This window comes from Anomaloglossus baeobatrachus, chromosome 6 (assembly GCF_048569485.1).
Source record: "Anomaloglossus baeobatrachus isolate aAnoBae1 chromosome 6, aAnoBae1.hap1, whole genome shotgun sequence".
Lineage (NCBI taxonomy): Eukaryota > Metazoa > Chordata > Amphibia > Anura > Aromobatidae > Anomaloglossus > Anomaloglossus baeobatrachus.
In genome coordinates, this window is record NC_134358.1 from 26,727,361 (window position 1) to 26,754,221 (window position 26,861).

General features: G+C 47.0%; 1 protein-coding gene across 1 annotated transcript in view; it reads left to right on the top strand.

Moving 5' to 3' along the window:
* The window catches only part of COL22A1 (collagen type XXII alpha 1 chain), a 515,443-nt gene that overhangs the window by 437,103 nt on the left and 51,479 nt on the right, over nt 1–26,861 (top strand). The window contains exons 48-49 of the mRNA XM_075316011.1: nt 10,389–10,442; nt 11,209–11,262. Coding sequence (XP_075172126.1) covers nt 10,389–10,442; nt 11,209–11,262 — 108 coding nt within the window. The remainder of the gene's footprint in view (nt 1–10,388; nt 10,443–11,208; nt 11,263–26,861) is intronic.

The window sequence follows — 26,861 nt, forward strand, 5'->3', positions numbered from 1 at the left end:
GATGCGCTGATAAACGATCGCAAAAGCATAGTAAATCGGTGATCTGTGTAGCGTCGGACATTTCCATAATGTCTGGTCGACCGATGTTACGATGTTGTTCCTCGTTCCTGCGGCAGCACACATCGCTGTGTATGAAGCCGCAGGAGCGAGGAACATCTCCTTACCTGCCTCCACCGGCTAAGCGGAAGGAAGGAGGTGGGCGGGATGTTTACGTCCCGCTCATCTCCGCCTCTCCGCTTCTATTGGCCGCCTGCCGTGTGATGTCGCTATGACGCTGCACGACCCGCCCCCTTAATAAGGAGGCGGTTCGCCGGCTAAGAGCGACGTCACAGGGCAGGTAAGTGCGTGTGAAGCTGCCGTTGCGATAATGTTCGCTACGGCAGCTATCACAAGATATCGCTGCTGCGACGGGGGCGGGTACTATCGCGTTCGACATCGCTAGCATCGGCAGCGTGCAAAGTGCCCCTTAGGCCAGAACGATCTGTATAGATCAGTCTGTCCACATATAGTATCCTGCTATCGGCAGCTCTTCTGCAGTCTGCACCGGGCGATGTGCTGCCGAGAACAAGGATTCGTGTTCTGCCACAAACAATCCAATCACACGATGAATGAGCAGCGTTCTACTCGTCTGTTGGGCGATCGCTTACATGTTTACACCTATGAACCCATATCTGTGCTGCCGAGATTTATAAATGGAAGCTACAGACACACAGTATATGGCACACACAGTGCATATTACACACATACAGTATGTACTGTATACACACATCACACAGGCATGTATACACCGAACACATACACACAGAAATACATATATTTATAGACAGAGCATATACACACACACACAAACACACGTTTATACACAGAGCATATACATACACACAAACATACACATATTTATACACAGAGCATATACATACACACAAACACACACACATTTATACACAGAGCATATACACACACACAAACACATACATATATTTATACACCAAGCACATACATACACACACACACACACACACACACACACATATTTATACACAGAACATATACACACACACACATTTATACACAGAACATATACACACACACATATTTATACACAGAACATATACACACACACATATTTATACACAGAACATATACACACACACATATTTATACACAGAACATATACACACACACACATATTTATACACAGAACATATACATACACACACACATATTTATACACAGAACATATACACACACACACATATTTATACACAGAACATATACACACACACACACACATATTTATACACAGAACATATACATACACACACACACATTTATACACAGAACATATACACACACACACACACATTTATACACAGAACATATACACACACACACATATTTATACACAGAACATTTACACACACACACACACACACATATTTATACACAGAACATATACATACACACACACACATTTATACACAGAACATATACACACACACACATATTTATACACAGAACATATACACACACACACACATTTATACACAGAACATATACACACACACACATATTTATACACAGAACATTTACACACACACACACACACACACATATTTATACACAGAACATATACATACACACACACACATTTATACACAGAACATATACACACACACACACACATTTATACACAGAACATTTACACACACACACACATATTTATATACAGAACGTTTACACACACACACACACATATTTATACACAGAACATTTACACACACACACACATATTTATATACAGAACGTTTACACACACACACACACATATTTATACACAGAACATATACACACACACACACACATATTTATACACAGAACATATACACACACACACATATATTTATACACAGAACATATACACACACACACACATATTTATACACAGAACATTTACACACACACACACACACATATTTATACACAGAACATATACACACACACACATATATTTATACACAGAACATATACACACACACACACATATTTATACACAGAACATTTACACACACACACACACATTTATACACAGAACATATACACACACACACACACATTTATACACAGAACATATACACACACACACACACATATTTATACACAGAACATTTACACACACACACACATATTTATATACAGAACGTTTACACACACACACACACATATTTATACACAGAACATATACACACACACACACACATATTTATACACAGAACATATACACACACACACATATATTTATACACAGAACATATACACACACACACACATATTTATACACAGAACATTTACACACACACACACACATATTTATACACAGAACATATACACACACACATTTATACACGGAACATATACACACACACACACATATTTATACACAAAACATACACACACACACACACACACATATTTATACACAAAACATATACACACACACATATTTATACACAGAACATATACATACACACAAAGACACCTATATTTGTATACTGGGCAAGTACACACACACACACACACACACAAACACATATATTTATACACAGAGCATAGGTTTTGCCTTTAGACGCCACTAAAGCTTCTCATGCAGCCATATCAGATCTCATACTTTGCACTGACGAGGGACATTCACCCCGAAACACCGTGTATGCAAATTGGGGTTCTGATCTGGCATAAATTCTTAGTCATATGAAAAGGCTTGTTAAAGAGACACTTTTGAATTTTAGGATTGCTACTTCCAATAGGTGGCGCTAAAGTTTGTCTCCTTCCTAAATGGAGACACAATTTGTACACAATCATATACACACACAAACACACATATTTATACACAAAGCATATACATACACAAACACACACATGTATATAGAGCATATACATACACTCACAAACACATATTTATACACAGAGCATATAAACACTGAAATATTGATACACAGAGCATATACACACACACACATATATACAGAGCACATACATACACATGTCTACACACACACATATATACAGAGCACATACATACACATGTCTACACACACACACACACACACGTAATTATATACTACCAAGAGTCCATAAATTCTATCCTCCACCACACACATGTACATGCCCATTCCCATCATTGGGCTTGTGTCATACAGGACGGCTCCTCTGAGGACAGACGCTCCTTGTAACTTGTACTATGACAAGGTGATGGGGATTCTGGACACAGAACTCCTTATATTAATTAAGAATCACCTGAAAATTTTTAATAAAATTGGTTTTACAAACTAGAGAGTCAGTGCGAAAAACGTTTTCATAGGATCATTTCTTTAAATGTAATTTTTTTAAAAGAACACCTATATACTCCATACTGTCTATTTCTTCGGCGCTCCATTGGGAGACCCAGACGATTGGGTGTATAGCACTGCCTCCGGAGGCCACACAAAGCAATTACACTAAAAAGTGTAAGGCCCCTCCCCTTCTGGCTATACACCCCCAGTGGGATCACTGGCTCACCAGTTTTCTGCTTTGTGCGAAGGAGGTCAGACATCCATGCATAAGCTCCACTGTTCAGTCAGCAGTAGCTGCTGACTATATCGGATGGAAGAAAAGAGGGCCCATACTAGGGCCCCCAGCATGCTCCCTTCTCACCCCACTTGCGGTTTGTAAGGTTGAGGTACCTATTGCTGGTACGGAGGCTGGAGCCCACATGCTGTTTTCCTTCCCCATCCCCCTGAGGGGCTCTGAGGAAGTGGGATCTTACCGGCCTCCAAGCCCTGAGGCCGGGCTCCATCCACAGACCCATTGAACCTGCTGGATGTGGAGCGGGAGTGCCGTTCAGGGACAAGGCCCTGCACCATTCAGGTACTCTGTGTCCCCGTATGGCAGGCCACGCACACTCCAGGCTTGCTGGGTGTGCTAGTGCGCCGGGGACTGTAGCGCTGTGCGCTGGGCTTATAGTCCCTGCAGATTACTGGGGGACTTTACGTGTGGGGACCGCCGCGCCGACCGCCCCTGGAGCGGAGGCGCAGCTGCGACTTGTAGTGCGCCGGGGACGCGCTGACCGCGCTTTTACGGCAGCGGCGCTTCTAACTTTATTCCCCGGCTTTTGCGGCCTAGCGCCGCTTCGTTCCCGCCCCCACCCTGTCACTCAGGTACAGGGAGAGACGCTGTTCTATAGCAGCGCCGAGGGCTGGAGCCTTATTTGCATTCTCCAGCCCCCTTTACTAGACACAGTGGGCGCCGGGTTCCCGCTCTTGTCTCGGGCACGCCCTCGGCCCGCCCCTCTCCTCTGGACGCCGGCAGCCATTCCGGCACGCAGAGCGGGAAAACGGACCAGCAGGATTCCGGCGCCACACACCCGCTTTTGTGCGGGCGGTAAGCGGCAAGTGCTGACCCACTAATGCCGAAGTGTCCTGTTGTACTTTTGTACGGTCGCTATTCAGGATGCAGACCTAGAAACAGCAGCAAAAGATCAGGGGTGCTAAAGCACAGACTCTATATGCTGCTTGTCTTGCATGTGCTGCAGTGTCATGTGTCCTTTATGCTTGTATGCTTTACATTGCACTGTAAGGGCTATTCTTGGCTGTCTTCCCGCCTAGATGGCTAGACAGCGGCAGCAAACAGCAATGGTGCTAAGGCACAAGCTTTCAATGCTGCTTGGATTGCATGTACTGCAGAGTTTATTTTCATGCTTGTACATTCACTGCATGTCGCTATTCTTGGCTAATGCTCCTTGATGACTAGACAACAGCAGCAGAACAGCAAGGGTGCTAAGGCACAAGCTTTCAATGCTGCTTGGATTGCATGTGCTGCAGTGGTTATTTTCATGCTTGTATGCTATACATTCACTGTATGTCGCTTTTCCTGGCTAATGCTCCTGAATAACTAGACAACGGCAGCAGAAAAGCAAAGGTGCCAAGGCACAGGCTTTCTATGCTCCTTGTACTGCATGTGCTGAAGTGTTTATTGTACTTCATGCTTGTATGCTATACATTGCACTGTACGGTCGCTATTCTTGGCTAATGCTCCTAGATGGCTAGACAGCAACAGCAAAAAAAAAAAAAAAAAAGCATGGGTGCCAAGGCACAGGCTTTCTATGCTGCTTGTACTGCATGCGACTGTTCCAGGACCCCCAGTGTGTGCAATTACTCAACGGGGTCTCTGCTACAGGTGGCCAAAAGAACCACCTGTGATCCCTGTCCAGGGACAGGGACGGAGTTGCAGTTTCCGCTGATATATTGTCTGTGGCTATGACTAACATCTTACAGACTTTGCAGTCCAGACAGACCTTGGGCAATGTTGATTCAATGCCCCTGGCCACCCTGATTTCGAAACAAATCATGGCTCCAGGAGGGTCCCATGCATCCCAGGGTGCAGGCTCTGACACGGACGACAGTCCCAGACGGCCTAAGCGAGCTCCCTAAGAACGGCCCTCGACTTCATCACAGTACTCTCTGTCTGACGAGGCAGACGTAGCTGTTCAGGACTCTGATCCTGAGACCGCTCTCAATCCGGATACACCGGATGGTGACGCTATAGTGAATAATCTTATAGCGTCCATCAATGGAAGGTTGGGTATTTCTCCCTCAACTCCTCCAGTGGAGGGGTCAGCTTCACAGCAGAAGAAATCCCTATTCGGTATCTCAAGCGTATATTGAGTACTTTTCTGGTCACTCTGACTCCAGAGAAGCAGTCCAGGAACATCACGCTTATCCCGATAAGCGTTTCTCCAACCGTATTGAAGATACGTGTTGTCTCTTCCCCCCTGACGTGCTCAAGCGCTCCAAGGGTGGATCCCCCAATCTCCAGGCTTGCGGCTAGATCTATAGTTGCAGTGGAAGATGGGACTTCACTTAAAGATGCCATTGACAGACAGATAGCCCTCTGGTTGCAATCTGTCTATGAAGCTATCGGCGGGTCGGTTGCCCCGGCATTCGCAGCCATAGAGGCACTCCAAGCTATTTCAGCTAGTATTGCGCAGAGGGACGCGGTCACATGTACATATTGGCCGCAGTAGCGTCCTTCACCTCGCAATGTCGGCATTGCGACTCAAGCTGTTTATGCTGTCCTGGACTCTACGAGCCGTACGTCAGTGGCGTCCGCCAACTCCGTGTTGTTACGCTCCTAGTGTTAAGGGATTGGAGCAGATGCTGCTTCCACAAAAGTGCTTAACCAGATTGCCTTTATCTGGTGACAGACTGTTTCGTGAGCGGTTGGATTAAATCATTCAACTGTCCAAGGGTACGGATTCTTCCTTACCCCAGCTATCAAACAAGACCCATCAGGAGAAGGGACAGTCGAGGTTTCGGTCCTTCCCAGGCTCGGGCACGTCCCAATTGCCCTCGTCCAACAGGACTCAAAAGGCTCAGAGGGGCGCAGGTTCCTGGCGGGCTCAATCTCGCCCGGAAAAGGCAGCCGGAGGAACCGCTACCAAGGCGGTTTCCTCATGACTTTCAGCCCTCTCTCTCCGCGTCCGCGGTCGGTGGCAGACTCCCCCGCTTTAGCGACATTTAACTGCCACAGGTCAATGGCCGGTGGGTGAGAGACAGTTTGTCGCAAAAACTTCCTCACCGGCCGAGCCGAGGCTCTTCTGCAGGCAGTAGGAGTCGTAATCCCGGTTCCTCCTCAGGAACAAGAGACACTTTTTACTCCGATCTGGTCGGGGTGACAAAATAGGACGACTCCTTCCGTTCCGTTCTGGACCTTAAACTGCTCAACAAGCACGTGAAAACCAGGCGGTTCCGGATGGAATCCCTCCGCTCCGTCATTGCCTCAATGTCTCAAGGAGATTTCCTAGCATCAATAGACATCAGGATGCTTATCTCCACGTGCCGATTGCTCCAGAGCACCGGCGTTTGCTACGATTCGTTATTGAAGACGAGCATCTTCGGTTCGTAGCCCTACCCTTCGGTCTGGCGACAGCCCCACGGGTTTTCACCAAGTTCATGGCAGCAGTGGGACCGCTCCCGCACTCTCAGGGTCACCCTGTGATCCCTTACTTAGACCATCTACTTGTCAAGGCACTCTTTTAAGACGCATGCCAACACAGCCTGAACATGGCGCTGGAGACTTCCCAGAGTTTCGGGTGGGTCCTCAACTTTTCAAAGTTAAACCCAATCGCTGGCATATCTTAGCTTGGGGTTTCACACTCCCTCAGCGATGGTGAAGCTTCCACTGGACAAACAGCGGTCACTACAGACGGGGGTGCAGTCTCTCCTTCAAGGAGACACATCATCCAGAGGCAGTCCCTTTCACGCAGTTTCATCTGCGTCCACTTCAATAGAACATTCTTCGCTAATGGGAGGGGAAGTCGATGTCCCTACACAGGAACGTCCCCCTTTCTCAGACGATCAAGGACTCTCTTCAGAAGAGTCCACTCTTCAGATCAATTGTCTGGAGCTCTGGGCAGTGCATATGGCACTGCAAGACTTCCTGCAGTGGCTGGAAGGCAAACAGATCCGAATTCAGTCGGACAATCCACAGCGGTGGCATACATCAACCACCAAGGCGGACTACGCAGTCGGCGAGCCTCCCAGGAAGTCCGCCGGATTCTGCTAGGGGTGGAAGACAGAGCATACACCATATCCGCAGTTCACATCCCGGGCGTAGAAAACTGGGAAGCAGACTTCCTCAGTCACCAGGGCGTGGACGCAGGAGAATGGTCTCTGCACCCGGACGGGTTTCACGAATCGGCACAACAGCAAGGTCCCGGTTTTCATGACGATCAAAGAGCTCTGGCGACAGGCATCTCACGGTCGGTCAACCGTGGGCACTACCAGACCGGCCAGACTTACTGTCCCAAGGGCCGTTTTTCCATCTGAATTCTACGGCCCTGAACCTACTGTGTGGCCATTGCGTCCTAGATCCTAGTGTCCTCAGGATTATCCCACGGGGTCGTTGCCACCATGAGACAGGCTATGAAGCCCACGTCTGCTAAGATCTACCACGGAAGTGGAAGATTTTCTTTTACTGGTGCTCTGTACAAGGAGTGTCCCCCTGGCCATTGGCATTGCCTACTTTTCTTTCCTCCCTGCAATCTGGGTTGGAAAAGGGCTTGTCGCTCGGCTACCTTAAAGGGCAAGTCTCGGCGCTATTGGTGTTTTTTTCAGAAGCGTCTAGCACGACGTCCGCAGGTATGCACGTTCCTGCAGGGGGTTTGGTCATATCGTCCCCCCGTACGAGCGGCCGTTAGATCCATGGGATCTGAACAGGGTACTAGTTGCTCTCCAGAAGCCGCCTTTCGAGTCTCTGACGGATGTTTCACTTTCTCGACTATCACGGAAAGTGGCCTTTCTGGTAGCGATCACGTCTCTTCGGAGAGTGTCTGAGCTAGCAGCGCGGTCATCCAAGGCTCCCTTCCTGGTGGTCCACCAGGACAAGGTAGTGCTGCGCCCCATTCAGGAGTTTCTCCCTAAGGTAGTATCCTCGTTTCATATTAATCAGGATATCTCCTTACCTTCTTTTTGTCCTCATCCGGTTCACCGGTATGAAAAGGGTTTACATTTGTTAGATCTGGTGAGAGCGCTCAGAATCTACATTTCCCGCACGGCGCCCCTGCGCCGCTCTGATGCACTCTTTGTCCTTGTCGCTGGCCAGCGCAAGGGGTCGCAGGCTTCCAAAGCCACCCTGGCTCGATGGATCAAAGAACCAATTCTTGAAGCCTACCGTTCTGCTGGGCTTCCGGTTCCATCAGGGCTGAAGGCCCATTCTACCAGAGCCGTGGGTGCGTCCTGGGCATTACGACACCAGGCTACGGCTCAACAGGTGTGCCAGGCAGCTACCTGGTCGAGTCTGCACACTTTCACCATACATTATCAGGTGCATACCTATGCTTCGGCGGACGCCAGCCTAGGTAGAAGAGTCCTGCAGGCGGCAGTTGCCTCCCCGTAGGGGAGGGCTGTCTTTGCAGCTCTAACATGAGGTATTTCTTTACCCACCCAGGGACAGCTTTTGGACGTCCCAATCGTCTGGGTCTCCCAATGGAGCGCCGAAGAAGAAGGGAATTTTGTTACTTACCGTAAATTCCTTTTCTTCTAGCTCCTATTGGGAGACCCAGCACCCGCCCTGTTGTCCTTCGGGATTTTTGGTGGTTTTTCGGGTACACATGTTGTTCATGTTGAATGGTTTTTCAGTTCTCCGACGTTACTTCGGAGTGAATTTGTTTAAACCAGTTATTGGCTTTCCTCCTTCTTGCTTTTGCACTAAAACTGGTGAGCCAGTGATCCCACTGGGGGTGTATAGCCAGAAGGGGAGGGGCCTTACACTTTTTAGTGTAATTGCTTTGTGTGGCCTCCGGAGGCAGTGCTGCACCCAATCGTCTGGGTCTCCCAATAGGAGCTAGAAGAAAAGGAATTTACGGTAAGTAACAAAATTCCCTTCTTTTACACAAAAAAAGTTACATTTGAGCTACTAAGCACCATCCTGGGTTAGTGATGGGGTGTCTGATAGCCTCCTCTCCATTACTAACTCCTGAGCTTGATGCTAGCTGACATTAAATATCATCAACCCCCAAAAATATTACTCAAATTGCCTCCACACCAGGACAATCGGGAAGAGTCGGGTAAAGCTCCAAAATTGATGCATCTAATGCAGGCTGCTATTTTTAGGCTTATAAGGGCCAAATAACCATGGACCTTCCCAGCCTGATAATATCAGCCCCCAGCTGTTTGCTTTATCTTGGCTAATTGTCAAAAATAGGGGGTACCCCACTTCATTTTTTTAAAAATATGTATTCATTTATTTATTTAAATTTATTCATTTATTTATTTATTTAATGTCTAGCAGCGACCTGGGAATCAAAGATGCATCCAGGGATCTTCCCCGTGCAGTTCCCATTCTATTTTTGTTTGTTTTTTTCTCTGTTTCTTCCTAGAGCCATAAGACCCATTTTTATTTTTCTGTCCAAATAACTGTTTGAGGGCTTAATTTTTGCGGGACAATTTTTTTCTTATGAATGACACCATCCATTATTCCACATAGTGTACTGGAAAACGTAAAAAAAAAAATGTAACGCTATTATCAGTGTGGCTCCTGCTGTGGAGCCAATGGAGTGGGGGGAAATGAAATATGATCTACTGTAACTTTATCAATGTATTGTACTATTTATGTCCTTTTTAAAGAAATTTCAGCTTCTTCCCTCCTTGGAACGCTCTCATATAAGTCCATACATGACCTGGTCACCAATTATTTAGGAAAAAAAAATGCAATGTAATGCTATGTGTGCTTTTTGGTAGCGACGTCTTCTGCCAACAAGAGCAGGTCCCCCTTCCTTTATATCATCTTATATATCTGTTGATATTAGGTGACCTCCCCATGGGCTGTTTTGACTGTTTTATCTCCAATTTCAGGGTATTCCAGGAATGCCTGGCTTCACTGGACCACCAGGTACCTCAGGACCTCCTGTAAGTTTTTATATTTTTATTATTTTTATTATTATTATTATTATTATTATTATTATTATTATTCAATATTATTATTATTATTCAATATTAATTATTATTATTATTATTATTATTATTATTATTATTATTATTATTATTATTATTATTATTATTATTTATATGTTAGTAATTGTTGCAGTTTATTAAAATATTCAGATTTTCTTTGATGTTTTAGTCCCGGGTGCAACATGAACATATTTTTCCAAATTTTTACACTTTTGTATAATTTTACAAATGTTTGATGATAATAAGCTAGTTACTTTTCTGTCACTTGCTAATTATCTATTTTAAATCTTCTTGAATTGCACTAACAGAAAGCTGCACTTACCTGTTATACTATGGTTGAGTGTCACAGTTGGGTTTGGCTCAATTTCCACACAACTTGGTATTTATTTTTTTTTTTTAGTTAGGCAATGCTAAGTGGCAGGATGCCGAATAAAGTCTCCAATGTCCCCCTTTTCAAATAAGTGGGATGAATCATGATTTCTTAAATTGCAAAGGTGCCTTCTGATCCTGTTGGTATCAGGGCTTGGGTACAAATGATATTTCAGCACCCCATAGATACTTCACCTGCTTAATGCCCAAAAATATATATATTTTTTGCATATGTGAGATCTACAGCTCCCATCTCCTGGGGCTTGGAGTAGATCACACTAACATCTCACATCATTAATGCAATAATCTCTATTTATGACACTAATTTCTTTATCTTTTATCATTTATTTAGGGGCCTGAAGGCTTATCTGGGATCATGGGACCTCCCGGCCCCTCAGGAGAATCCGTAAGTTTATTGATTACTTGCAATATAATCACTGTATAACTAATATACAGTTAGGTCCAGAAATATTTGGACAGTGACACAAGTTTTGTTATTTTAGCTGTTTACAAAAACATGTTCAGAAATACAATTATATATATAATATGGGCTGAAAGTGCACACTCCCAGCTGCAATATGAGAGTTTTCACATCCAAATCGGAGAAAGGGTTTAGGAATCATAGCTCTATAATGCATAGCCTCCTCTTTTTCAAGGGACCAAAAGTAATTGGACAAGGGACTCTAAGGGCTACAATTAACTCTGAAGTCGTCTCCCTCGTTAACCTGTAATCAATGAAGTAGTTAAAAGGTCTGGGGTTGATTACAGGTGTGTGGTTTTGCATTTGGAAGCTGTTGCTGTGACCAGACAACATGCGGTCTAAGGAACTCTCAATTGAGGTGAAGCAGAACATCCTGAGGCTGAAAAAAAAGAAAAAATCCATCAGAGAGATAGCAGACATGCTTGGAGTAGCAAAATCAACAGTCGGGTACATTCTGAGAAAAAAGGAATTGACTGGTGAGCTTGGGAACTCAAAAAGGCCTGGGCGTCCACGGATGACAACAGTGGTGGATGATCGCCGCATACTTTCTTTGGTGAAGAAGAACCCGTTCACAACATCAACTGAAGTCCAGAACACTCTCAGTGAAGTAGGTGTATCTGTCTCTAAGTCAACAGTAAAGAGAAGACTCCATGAAAGTAAATACAAAGGGTTCACATCTAGATGCAAACCATTCATCAATTCCAAAAATAGACAGGCCAGAGTTAAATTTGCTGAAAAACACCTCATGAAGCCAGCTCAGTTCTGGAAAAGTATTCTGTATGCATGGCTTTCAATGGCACTGGGTCACTTGTGTTTATTGATGACATAACAGCAGACAAGAGTAGCCGGATGAATTCTGAAGTGTACCGGGATATACTTTCAGCTCAGATTCAGCCAAATGCCGCAAAGTTGATCGGACGGTGCTTCATAGTACAGATGGACAATGACCCCAAGCATACAGCCAAAGCTACCCAGGAGTTCATGAGTGCAAAAAAGTGGAACATTCTGCAATGGCCAAGTCAATCACCAGATCTTAACCCAATTGAGCATGCATTTCACTTGCTCAAATCCAGACTTAAGACGGAAAGACCCACAAACAAGCAAGACCTGAAGGCTGCGGCTGTAAAGGCCTGGCAAAGCATTAAGAAGGAGGAAACCCAGCGTTTGGTGATGTCCATGGGTTCCAGACTTAAGGCAGTGATTGCCTTCAAAGGATTCGCAACAAAATATTGAAAATAAAATTTTTTTTTTTGGGTTTGGTTTATTTGTCCAATTACTTTTGACCTCCTAAAATGTGGAGTGTTTGTAAAGAAATGTGTACAATTCCTACAATTTCTATCAGATGTTTTTGTTCAAACCTTCAAATTAAACGTTACAATCTGCACTTGAATTCTGTTGACGAGATTTCATTTAAAATCCAATGTGGTGGCATGCAGAGCCCAACTCGCGAAAATTGTGTCACTGTCCAAAGATTTCTGGATATAACTGTATATATATATATATATATATATATATATATTTATATTTACATATATATATATTTATATTTATATATATATATATATCTATATTTATATTTATATATATATATACATATTTTTATATATATATATATATATATATATATATATATATATATATATATATACATGTATATCTATATATCTGTACATATATATATATACATACCGTATCTCTGTGTGTGTGTATATATATATATATATATATATATATATATATATATACAGTGGGTGAAATAAGTATTGGACACATCACCAATTTTTTAAGTAATTATATTTATGCAGGTGCTATTTACATGAATTTCTCATCAGGTGACGGTGACAACCCATCCAATCCACACAGGCAAAGAAATCAAACCATAGCTGTCCATAAATTAAGTTATGTGTAATAATGAGAAATGACACAAGGAAAATGTATTGAACACATTAAGATAGAGGTGCAAAAAGCCATGGAAAGTCATGGCACCAACTGCAACCTGTCAGTAATTAGAAATCGCTCCTGCCAATTAGGGAAAAATATTATCAGCTGGTTCAACGATGACTTACAAAAAAGTGGCCTCATTGCCAAGGTGCCACACAAAAAACATCTCATGGTGGGTAAAACCAGTGAGCTGTCTCAAGACCTTCATAACCATTATTATTGATTACTTTATTGAATACCTCATTGTCGATTGGCCCATAACTATTCTCCTATTTACTTCTTTCAAGATGTTCGGTTCTCTCTCATTCCAGTTTCCGTTTCTTCCGGTATCACTGATTTGTTCTTGTATAGATGCTCCATGTATTCTTTCCATTTTTCCTTGATCTGTTCAGGCTCAGTTTGTTTGTTCCCGTTGGTGTCTTTCCCACTCTTGGTTGAAACTTTTGTTGTATCTTTGATCTTTTGGTGCCTTCTTGGTTTTGCCCTTCAGATGCTGGTTTTCTATCCCTGTTCATATCTTTAGCTAATAAGTTCTTTGTCTGCTTGAATGGCTCTTAAGTCTTTTTCTGATGATGTCTGCGTCCTGCTTTTTTTGCCATTTGTGTTTCTTGGATGATCTTTAGGGTCTCTTCTGTTAACCATGGCTGTGGGGGTCTCTTCTGCCTCTTGTTTATTGTTTTTCTATCTTCTTCAGTAATAAGAGTCCTCATATATGTCCATAATTCCTCAGGCTTTATTTCATCCATGTCTAGTGATATAAATCGGTTGTGCAGACCGTTCCAAAAAAAATCTTCAGATATGTTGGTCAAATCAAAGTTGGAACCGACCTGTTGTCTAGTCCGTCTGTGCAGCTTGACTCTAATAATCTTTGTTGCCTAAAGTTCATGATCAGTTCTACAGCAACTCATGGCCTATACTTTTTTAAAAAATTATCGGCGACCTCCATCTTTGGTTGTCAATTGGATTCTTAAGGGGGCTTTACACGCAGCGACATCGCTAGCGATGTCGCTCGTGAAAGCACCCGCCCCCGTCGTTTGTGCATCACGGGCAAATTGCTGCCTGTGGTGCACAATATCGCTAGTACCCGTCACACATACTTACCTGCCTAGCTACGTTGCTGTGGCCGGCGAACCGCCTCCTTTCGAAAGAAAGTGACGCCCACCTCGTTGCCCTAGGACACAGGTACGGTATTGTTCCTCGTTCCTGCGGTGTCACACGTAGCAATGTGTGCTGCAGGAATGACGAACAACTTGCATCCAGCACCTGCAACAATATTTGGGATTAGAACGACGTGTCAACGATAAGGTGAGTATTTTTGATCGTTAGCGGTCGTTCGTAGGTGTCACACGCAACGACGTCGCTAACGAGAACGGATGTGCGTCACGAATTCCGTGACCCCCAACGACATCTTGTTAGTGATGTCGTTGCATGTAACGGGGCCTTTAATTGCACCATTTGGTGATTAAGGCATTTGTACAAAGTATTAAATAAATTTCAGTAAGCGTGTTCAATACTGTTTCGAATGTGTCATTTCTCTTTATTACAAATCCCTATTTTTAAGGACATCTATGGTTAGATTTTTTTGCCTGTGTGGGTTGTTATCAAGGTTTGGTGAGAAATTCATGACAATAGCACCTTTAGAAATGTATTTATTTTGAAAGTTGGCGACTTGTGTTAAATACTTATTTCACCCATTGTATATACATTGTATCACAACAGTGAGTACCCTCACATTTATGTATTTTATTATATCTGACCCTGTGATACAATGTACAGTGTCGGTGTGCAGCTTGTATAACAGTGTAAATTTGGTGACCTCTAAATAACTCAATGGAGCTTGGTAGTGCTCTCTCATCACTAGTTATGACCAATGTTAGTTTGCTCAACTGTTCATGCTACATTGATGATTTGCCTTTTTTTTTTTTTTTGGCTAATGCTAATTATAAACTACAAATGTGTCCTTCCTTATATATTTTTTTTTTTATTGGTTTGACATATTGTAAGATAGATAGCAAGATATGACCAAATGCCATTTAGAAATTAATGTATTTTTTTACCTACCTGTCTCCGGTGCTCCTGTCTCCAGCGCTGCTGTCACACTTGCTTCTGGGTCCGGCTCATTATGCTCATAAATTTTAACTGCACTGACTGTGGACCCTGAAGCAAGTGTGACAGCAGCTCCGGAGACAGGTAAGTATACAAGTTCAAGCTGTCCTTGTGCTATCCGGATGTCACACGGATAGTACATGTGACAGGAGGAGAAATACAGATGCGCTGTGTAACACCCGGTGGAAGCAGTGGGGATTAGTTATTGCCCAGAGGCCGCTCACCTGATGGGGTTGTGCAAGGGTAAAGGTGAGGATTGATCCAGGAGAAAACCGCTGGATAAGGTGTCCTCTGCAAACCCTGGGGCCAGCGTGGATTGATTCTTCCGGGTAGGTCACGTGATTGTGCGCGACCGGACGTATGTCACCGTAGGTCCTGTGTCAGCCTGAAGATCATGGGAACCCAGCAACCGTAGGTCCTGGTGTCTGGTGAATGAGCCTCCGCTCCCAGAGCTGCTCCTGATGATTAGCCTAAACACCTGATGAAGACAGCAATCAGCTGTTGAAACGCGTAGTGGCCGTTAGAGGGTTTTCAAATAAAAGGTTTGTTTATAAAGTTTACTTACCTAGTCCTCCTGCTTCCTAGCACTCCTATCTGACCGCCACCTTGCTATCCACATGATAGTACACGGAACACATACACACTGAAACATGGATGGGCCATGGAACTCCACAACGGAACGTGCAAAACGTTTGTTTTTTTTGCTTGGACGTGTGAAGGGGGCCTATGGTGCAGTGTCTATGAAAGCCCAAATATTCATCCTTGAGTTTTCCAAAGTATGGATTCATCTTTATGAAGGACCCTATGGTGGAGATGTACCGCCCCGGGGCTCAGCTGGCAGCCGATCCGCTCGTATCCGGGCTCGTCGGTGGGTGGCTCGAGCGCTTCCGAACCCGGGGGTCACGTCGCTCTGAAGGGAGGGTTGCTCTACTTGAGGGGTTTCAGTGGGGAGGTTCACGGCTGGGGCCGTGGTGTTTAGGGATTTAAGTTGGTGACGCCACCCACGGGTTGTGGTGAGTGTGGACACCACCGCTGCCGTTAACTAGGCTCCCTGGGATGGTGTTGTGCAGCTTGGTGTTGACCCCTCCGTGGGCAGGGGATGATGGTCCCGGGGCCCGGTGGTTGCGAGGTACAGGCTTGTTAGTGCGGTGCAGAGCGCGGCCTGAGGGCATTGTTGTACTCACTATGACAGATACATCGGACTCTCTGGTAAACCAAAAGGATAGTGGTCGGTGCCCGCAGCCGGCTGCGTCTGGTCCCCCACCCGGTTTGGTGGTTCCCGCCTTTTTCCTGCACCTCGTTTGTGTATTTTGACTGCCTGCGCTTCCGCGACGGGAGTCTGCTCCCCGGCTTTGTGTGTGTGTGTCGGGAGAACCCGATTGCCCGCAGACGCTGGCCCGTGGGATCTCTCTGCCTAAGCGGTGGCTTTCTACCCCCCTTGTTGGGCTGTTGTCTTCACTCGGGACTTGGGTGGGAAAGAACCTAAGGTCCAGACCCCCATCAGTGAATTTGACTCAGTCCAGTGGTTTCTGGGCCTCGTTCTGGGTCTGAGTACCCCTCCTGATGCTCCGGTTTCCAGTTGGTTCCCCGGTTCGGTACCGGCGGGCCACTACCCTGTCCCGGTCCCTTACGGTTCCACCAGCCGTCTTCCCGGCTCCTGCAGGCGGCAACCACCTTCTGTCTCCTGGCCACAGGGTATCTGGGCTACGACCCAGATCCGTAACAGACGTTTCTCCTACTCCACTCCTCTCTTTCACCTCCAAAACTCATCTGCTGTGTTTTCCCGCCTCAGGCTATCCAAATTCCTCGGTGGGCGTGGCCAACCTCCTGGCCCCGTCCCCCTAGTGTGAACGTCAAGACCTGAGAGGGGTGACTCAGGGTTTCTAGGTTGGCTGCTGTTACCTTTTTAGGGGCCTGGTGTTTGTGCAAGGGCCTGTCTGTGACTACCTGGCTAGTCCAGGGCGTCACAGAGATACCTGGACTAGTCTCCTGTAGCATCTTGAGATGAGACAGTAGACAGGTCAGGACGGAGGAGCGAATGGGGTGGAGAATCATGGAGAAGCAGAAGAAATCAAATAAAAACAGGAAATTTGAAAAATTTGCTCTTGGACATAAAGGAACTTGAATGCCTCATCATTAGAGAACCTGTGTAATAAAATAGGAGGACAATAGCAATAATTCGCAAAAAATGTACTAAAAAAATGCATGAAAAGGTCATGGCCACAAGATTCCTGAAGACATAGAGAATAGTAAGAAGGGGGAGGATTCCTGACAACGATGAGCTCGGTGCTTGATGTCCAGTCTACGAGTACAACATCTCCTCAATCTGAAGAGTTAAGCAAAAAGCTTCTCCAATCAACAGAGAAGTTCTGGTCCCACCGATCGGCTCCATGAAGTCACACAAATGCCTCTAATTAAAAAATCAATTGAAAGCTGCGTCACATTCAGAGCGGATTATTCTACAGCTTTATAGAGAATAATTGCATTGACCCAAAGTTCAGAATACAAACACAAATCTAATTACAACGTTTCCTTAGAAATTTAATTCGGAATTTTTCTTACGTTTTAGTAAATGTTATCAAAAGGGAAGAATCTGAAATAGATTCAGACATATTCACTAGAAACTTCCGGGACTTTAAGGATCAGTCCAAATAACTTTTCGGATAGGGAAATCTGAAGTTAGAGCAGTTGTGTCCAAACGTTTTGAAACTCAACTTTTATTTTCACAGTTTGTGCTTTGGGCCCCATTCACAAATCGGTATTTTTGTATGGGTGTTTGTGTGCCAAAGCCAGAAGTGGAAATTACAGAGAAAACTGTAATTGTCATGGGGTGTTACAGGGTATGTAATAACAGGACAGGTGGTCCTAGGCTGGCCCTCAGACTTGAGACCCTGCACTGTCCCTTATCTCGGAGGTAGGCTTGATGGTAGACAGGTCCAAGCCCCCAGAGTGACCCTACTTCCTGTCTGAGCCCTGATCCTACTCCCCCTTTCCCACACCCTCAGGGTGGCCTGGAAAGCACAAAGACAAAACCCCACAAAATGACACGGACAAGGAAGAACGGAAACTCGTACACACAGCACTCAAAACACACAGGAGAAACAATATGTACACACAGGGGAACAGTGAAAAAAGGAGGGAAGTAATGCACAACAGGGAAATGGTCACACCACTCAGTAGCACAGCACAGATCACCATAAACAGGAAAATCACCAAAACAGGGATTGCTGGAGCTAAAACTGAAGCTATCATCGGCACAAACAGGAAGGAATCGGTGCTCTAAATAGGAAGGTGACAGCTGCACTTGGAAATCAGCAACCTGAGTTCCTAGTTCCTGCTCAACGGTCTGCAGGAATTAACTCCTGCAGGGCTGAAGACCAGTGAACCTGAACCAGCCAACGCCCGGCTCTGGCTGGACAATACAGAAGCCTCAGGTTGCTTGTCAGACTCTGGTGTGAACAGAATCCGACAACGCCATGCCAGCAGCTATGTGTAGAGCCGAACATCACATGACAGTAATTTAAGGATTGCTATCTGTCCCGTATTTTTCAGATACTCCTGGTTTTGGCTTCCAAATACTGATAAAATGCTCATAAAAAATACTGATGTGTGAATGAGAGCTTAGTGTTTTTCGATCTTGTAGTTGGATGTTTCTTTGGTTGCTCAACCACAATTCTAAACTTTCCATAAATTTGTATTATTTTCTGGACAAGGACAAATACATAAAGTTTCAACAAAGACTGAATATTTCCAGCCCCTACCCCGATTTATCTAGACTTATGGCCTTCTCCCCGGCAGCTGGATATTGACTTCTGAGCCAAGTTCTGCTTTTGTCTCATGAGTGCTCGGGGTTTATCACAATTTTCTCCATTTTCCTTTGTCACTTTCTTAGGATTGACCAAAGGTTCTCAAAGAGATTGAGATCTGGAGAGTTTCCCCGCCATGCACCCAAAATGTCAATGTTTTGTTCACCGAGACACTTAGTTATCACTTTTCCCTCCTGTCATGGTCTCCATCATCAAGCACTGTTCATTTCCTTATTGTCTTGAATGGTTGAAATAAGATGTTCTTGTCTTGGAAGAGGTTTAGATCTGATTTGTTATTCATGGTCGTGTTTTGAGGCAAAGTTGTGATTGAGCCCCCTAAAGGATGAAAAGTCCTCACACACTGTGATTGAGCCACCTCCATGGATGAGAAACCTTGACACATTGTAAGTTACCTTCATCCACAGATAAGAAGCTACTGCACAAGGAGGGCTTGATTAGAAAGAATAACTTTACCCCCATCCTCTGTTATGAGTACTGAGCACCCGAGCATGGTAGTGCCCGCTCATCACTAGTTACCAGTACCGAGCACCCGAGCATGGTAGTGCTCACTCATCACTAGTTACAAGTACGAAGCAGCTGAACATGGTAGTGCCTGCTCATCACTAGTTACGAGTACTGAGCACCTGAGCATGGTAGTGCCCGCTCATCACTAGTTACGAGTATTGAGCACCCGAGCATGGTAGTGCCCGCTCATCACTAGTAACGAGTACTGAGCACCCGAGCATGGTAGTGCCCGCTCATCACTAGTAACGAGTACTGAGCACCCGAGCATGATAGTGCCCACTCATCACTAGTAACGAGTACCGAGCACCCGAGCATGGTAGTGCTCACTCATCACTAGTTACAAGTACGAAGCAGCTGAACATGGTAGTGCCCGCTCATCACTAGTTACGAGTACTGAGCACCTGAGCATGGTAGTGCTCACTCATCACTAGTTACGAGTACTGAGCACCCGAGCATGGTAGTGCCCGCTCATCACTAGTAACGAGTACTGAGCACCCGAGCATGGTAGTGCCCGCTCATCACTAGTTACGAGTACTGAGCACCCGAGCATGGTAGTGCCCGCTCATCACTAGTTACGAGTACTGAGCACCCGAGCATGGTAGTGCCCGCTCATCACTAGTAACGAGTACTGAGCACCCGAGCATGATAGTGCCCGTTCATCACTAGTAACGAGTACCGAGCACCTGAGCATGGTAGTGCCCGCTCATCACTAGTTACGAGTACTGAGCACCCGAGCATGGTAGTGCCCGCTCATCACTACTTACAAGTACCGAGCACCCGAGCATGGTAGTGCTCGCTCATCACTAGTTATGAGTACTGAGCACCCGAGCATGGTAGTGCCCGCTCATCACTAGTTACGAGTACCGAGCACCTGAGCATGGTAGTGCTCACTCATCACTAGTTACAAGTACGAAGCAGCTGAACATGGTAGTGCCCGCTCATCACTAGTTACGAGTACTGAGCACCTGAGCATGGTAGTGCTCACTCATCACTAGTTACGAGTACTGAGCACCCGAGCATAGTAGTGCTCACTCATCATCACTAGTTACGAGTACTGAGCACCCGAGCATGGTAGTGCTCACTCATCACTAGTTACGAGTACCGAGCACCTGAGCATGGTAGTGCCCGCTCATCACTAGTTACGAGTACCGAGCACCCGAGCATGGTAGTGCTCGCTCATCACTAGTTACGAGTACCGAGCACCTGAGCATGGTAGTGCTCGCTCATCACTAGTTACGAGTACCGAGCACCCGAGCATGGTAGTGCTCACTCATCACTAGTTACGAGTACCGAGCACCCGAGCATGGTAATGCTCACTCATCACTAGTTACGAGTACTGAGCACCCGAGCATGGTAGTGCCCACTCATCACTTGTTACCAGTACTGAGCACCCGAGCATGGTAGTGCTCGCTCATCACTAGTTACCAGTACTGAGCACCTGAGCATGGTAGTGCCCGCTCATCACCAGTTACAAGTACAGAGCACCCGAGCATGGTAGTGCCCGCTCATCACTAGTTACCAGTACTGAGCACCCGAGCATGGTAGTGCCCGCTCATCACTAGTTACGAGTACTGAGCACCCGAGCATGGTAGTGCCAGCTCATCATTAGTTACCAGTACTGAGCACCCGAGCATGGTAGTGCCTGCTCATTACTAGTTACCAGTACAGAGCACCCGAGCATGGTAGTGCCCGCTCATCACTAGTTACGAGTCACAGCACCTGAGCATGGTAGTGCCCACTCATCACTAGCTACGAGTACAGAGCACCCAAGCATGGTAGTGCTCACTCATCACTAGTTACGAGTACTGAGCACCCGAGCATGGTAGTGCCCGCTCATAACTAGCTACGAGTACTGAGCACCCAAACATGGTAGTGCCCGCTCATCACTAGTTACGAGTACTGAGCACCCAAGCATGGTAGTGCCCGCTCATCACTAGTTACGAGTGCTGAGCACCTGAGCATGGTAGTGCTCGCTCATCACTAGTTACGAGTACCGAGCACCCGAGCATGGTAGTGCTCACTCATCACTAGTTACTAGTACTGAGCATCTGAACATGGTAGTGCCCGCTCATCACTAGTTACGAGTACTGAGCCCCCGAGCATGGTAGTGCTCGCTCATCACTAGTTATGAGTACTGAACACCCGAGCATGGTAGTGCTCAATCATCACAAGTTACTAGTACAGAGCACCCAAGCATGGTAGTGCTTGATCATCACTAGTTATAAGTTATGAGTCCCCAAGCATGGTGGTGCCCGCTCATCACTAGTTACCAGTACTGAGCACCCAAGCATGGTAGTGCCCTCTCATCACTAGTTACGAGTACCGAGCACCTGAGCATGGTAGTGCCCGCTCATCACTAGTTACGAGTACTGAGCACCCGAGCATGGAAGTGCCCGCTCATCACTAGTTACGAGTACCGAGCACCTGAGCATGGTAGTGCCCGCTCATCACTAGTTACGAGTACTGAGCACCTGAGCATGGTAGTGCCCGCTCATCACTAGTTACGAGTACCGAGCACCTGAGCATGGTAGTGCCCGCTCATCACTAGTTACGTGTACTGAGAACCCGAGCATGGTAGTGCCCTCTCATCACTAGTTACGAGTACTGAGTACCCGAGCATGGTAGTGCTCGCTCATCACTAGTTACCTGAACTGAGCACCCGAGCATGGTTGTGCCCTCTCATCACTAGTTACGAGTACTGAGAACCCGAGCATGATAGTGCCCTCTCATCACTAGTTACGAGTACTGAGCACCCGAGCATGGTAGTGCCCTCTCATCACTAGTTACGAGTACTGAGCACCCGAGCATGGTAGTGCCCGCTCATCACTAGTTACGTGTACTGAGAACCCGAGCATGGTAGTGCCCTCTCATCACTAGTTACGAGTACTGAGCACCCGAGCATGGTAGTGCCCTCTCATCACTAGTTACGAGTACTGGGCACCTGAGCATGGTAGTGCCCTCTCATCACTAGTTACGAGTACTGAGCACCTGAGCATGGTAGTGCCCACTCATCACTAGTTACCAGTACTGAGCACCCGAGCATGGTAGTGCCCGCTCATCACTAGTTACGAGTACCGAGCACCCGAGCATTGTAGTGCTCACTCATCATTAGTCCCCAGCTCTGCCTGTTTAGGCATAAAAACGACAAAAGTTGCAAAATATTTTGTGCAACTCCATGTTATGCAAAAATGTTGTGACTTTTCAAAGTGTGCTATGCCAATTTACTGACCATGAGTATGAGTAAGGGCCATAGTTGCATCTGATTTCATTCTTTTGTATGAAATTTTAAGTAATATTTGCCTTAGGCCTAAAACACACGTCCTTGATAACCATGCACATGTAATACGGGCCGTTTTTCATGTCCGTAATCCGTTTTTTGGTCCGTAAATAACGCACGTGTGGTGGCTGTGTGTCCGGCGTATGGTAACCATGTGTGCGTGTGGAATGGCTGTGTGTGCGTGTGGAATGGCTGTGTGTGCGTGTGGAATGGCTGTGTGTGCGTGTGAAACTTAACTGACGTGTGTGTGTGTTGTCCGTGTGAAATGTCCGCGTGTGATGTTAAATGTCGTTGATACATGCCGGCTGACAGCAGACAGAGTTGCGCGATGAGAATGAACTCGGGTGAACTTCACGCGACTTCATCCTCATACCGCGGCTCTGTCTGTGTGCCGTGTCCTGATTAGCGGTCACCCGTGAAGGACTCACCAGTGACCGCTAATCCCCCGAGTGACTGAATGGAGTACCCCTCTCGCATACCCACCGTTCCCCGATCCCCGGCGTGGCGCTGCACGGCTGTTCTCTAAGCTCCGGCGGCTTTTCCTCTTTTGAAAAAGCCAGCCGCTCATTAAACAATCTCGTATTCCCTGCTTTTCCCGCCCACCGGCGCCTATGATTGGTTGCAGTGAGACACGCCCCCACGCTGAGTGACAGGTGTCTCACTGCACCCAATCACAGCAGCCGGTGGGCGTGTCACTATGGAGTATAGAAATAAATAAATAAATAATTAAAAAAAACGGCGTGCGGTCCCTCCAATTTTAATACCAGCCAGATAAAGCCATACGGCTGAAGGCTGGTATTCTCAGTATGGGGAGCCCCACGTTATGGGGAGCCCCCCGGCCTAACAATATCAGTCAGCAACCGCCCAGAATTGCCGCATACATTAGATGCGACAGTTCTGGGGCTGTACCCGGCTCTTCCCGATTTGCCCTGGTGCGTTGGCAAATCGGGGTAATAAGGAGTTATTGGCAGCCCATAGCTGCCAATAAGTCCTAGATTAATCATGTCATGCGTCTCCCCGAGATACCTTCCATGATTGATCTGTAAATTACAGTAAATAAACACACACACCTGAAAAATCCTTTATTAGAAATAAAAAACACAAACACATTCCCTGGTTCACCAATTTAATCAGCCCCAAAAAGCCCTCCATGTCCGGAGTAATCCAGGATGGTCTAGTATCACTTCCAGCTCTGCTGCATGGAGGTGACCGGAGCTGCAGAATACACCGCCGCTCCTGTCAGCTCCATGCAGCAACTGAAGAGAGCCGCGTGATCAGCTGAGCTGTCACTGAGGTTACTCGCGGCCACCGCTGGATGCAGTGACAGTGGGTAACCTCAGTGACAGCTCAGCTGATCGCGATACTCACCTCAGTTGCTGCGTGGAGCTGACAGGAGCGGCGGTGAGTAGCGCGATCAGCTGAGCTGTCACTGAGGTTACCCGCGGCCACCGCTGCATCCAGCGGTGGCCGCGAGTAACCTCAGTGACAGTGTCGCGGGCGGGGAGGAGAGTGTCAACACTGCGCTCACCCCACTGTTCGGGTCCGGCGGTTGCTGCTCTGTGGTGGCTCGAGTGGTGGGCCGGATCCCGGGGGTCTCGAGCGGCGCTCCTCGCCCGTGAGTGAAAGGGGGTTTGTTTTGTTGGTGGGGGATTGGATGAATGTCCGTGACGCCACCCACGGTTGTGGTGATTATGTAGACACCACCGCTGCTCTGTCTGGGGATCCCGGGAGTGGTGGTATGGAGCAGCTAGATGTTGGTTTGCCCCTCCGTGGGTAGGGGGTGTGGTGGTCCCGGGGCCCGATGATGGGGTTGGGACTGGTGGACAGGCGGGTTATGGGGCCTGTGGAGGTGCAGGGACACAGGGGCAGCGCTGTGCCGCACGGCACGGAGGTACTCACTCAGCCCAAAGATGATGACACAGTTCACGGTAAACAAACGGCTGGTTGGACGGGTCCCTCGGACGGCTGCAGTGCTGATGTTCCCTGCAGTTAACGGTGACAGTCTCTTCCCTGCACCTAAGTTCAATGTTGGTAGCGATGGATTCCCACTGGTAACCCGCTCCCCGACCTGGATATGGGCCGGAGGAGCCCCACTCTTGCCCGCAGGCGCTGGCCCTGGGAGACTGGTGCCTTGGCGGTGGCGGTGTCTCCCTTTCACGGTTGGACGGTTGCCTTCACTCGGGACTTTGCTGCTGGGAGACCCGGAGGTCCCCTTCACTGACGGATTTGGCAAATTCGGCGACTCCTAGCCTTGCCGGGATCCGAAAGGCCCCTGCCACTGGTGCTGACTGTTCTTTGTATACCGCTCCGGTACCGCCGGGTCACCACCCGTCCACGGTCTTTTCGGCAACCTCTGAGCAGTCTCTCCTGCAGACGGTCACCGCCGTCTGTCAACCTTGCTGTCTCAGTCCGGGGCACACACCCAGACCAACTTCAGGCTTCAAACCGTCACGTTTCTCCTGCTACTTCTTCCTTCTCTCACTACCACTCCACTACTTTCTACTCTCCAACTTCACTGTTTACTCCTTCTTCTTCAAACTCCAAACTCTATCTTTTACTCCTCACTCAAGCTCTGCCTGAGCTCAACTCTCACTGCCTGGTTTTCCCGCCTCCAGGGCTGTGAACTCCTCGGTGGGTGGAGACCAACCGCCTGGCTCCACCCCCTGGTGTGATCATCAGCCCCTGGAGGAAGGCAACAAGGGTTTCTGGTCTGACCTTGCTGTTCCTGCAGGGATGTGGGGTGTGTGTGTTGTTGTGACCTGTGACCCCTGGCTTGCCCAGGGCGTCACATTAGCTCAGCTGATCACGCGGCTCTCTTCATTTGCTGCGTGGAGGTGACAGGAGCGGCGGTTTCCTCTGCTGCTCCGGTCACCTTAATGCAGCAGAGCTGGAAGCGACGCTGGACCATCCTGGATTCCGCCGGACATGGAGGGCTTTTTCGGGCTTATTAAATTGGTGAACCAGAGAATGTGTTTGTGTTTTTTATTTCTAATAAAGGATTTTTCAGGTGTGTGTGTTTATTTACTGTAACTTACAGATTAATCATGGAAGGTATCTCGGGGAGACGCCTGACATGATTAATCTAGGATTTAGTGGCAGCTATGGGCTGCCAATAACTCCTTATTACCCCGATTTGCCAACGCACCAGGGCAAATCGGGAAGAGCCGGGTACAGTCCCAGAACTGTCGCATCTAATGTATGCAGCCATTCTGGGTGGCTGCTGACTGATATTGTTAGGCTGGGGGGCTCCCCATAACGTGGGGCTCCCCATCCTGAGAATACCAGCCTTCAGCCGTATGGCTTTATCTGGCTGGTATTAAAATTGGGGGGACCGCACGCCGTTTTTTTTTAAATATTTATTTATTTCTATACTCCATAGTGACACGCCCACTGACTGCTGTGATTGGGTGCAGTGAGACACCTGTCACTCAGCATGGGGGCGTGTATCACTGCAACCAATCATAGGCGACGGTGGGCGGGGAAAGGGGGGAATACGAGATTGTTTAATGAGCGGCCGGCTTTTTCAAATTAGAAAAAGCCGCCGGAGCAGTGTGAACGCCATGCAGCGCCGGTGATCGGGGATCGGTGAGTATGAAAGAGGGGGGGACACTTCAGTCACTCGGGGGATTAGCGGTCACCGGTGAATCCTTCACAGGTGACCGCTAATCAGTACACGGCACACAGACAGAGCCGCGGCATGACAATGAAGTCGGGTGAAGTTCACCTGACTTCATTCTCATCCCGCTACTCTGTCTTCCGACATGTAGTAACGACATTTTGCATCACACACGTACATTTCACACGGACGACATAACCACACATCCGTGCAAGGAACGTTTTATTTGGACTCCCATAGGCTAACATTATGT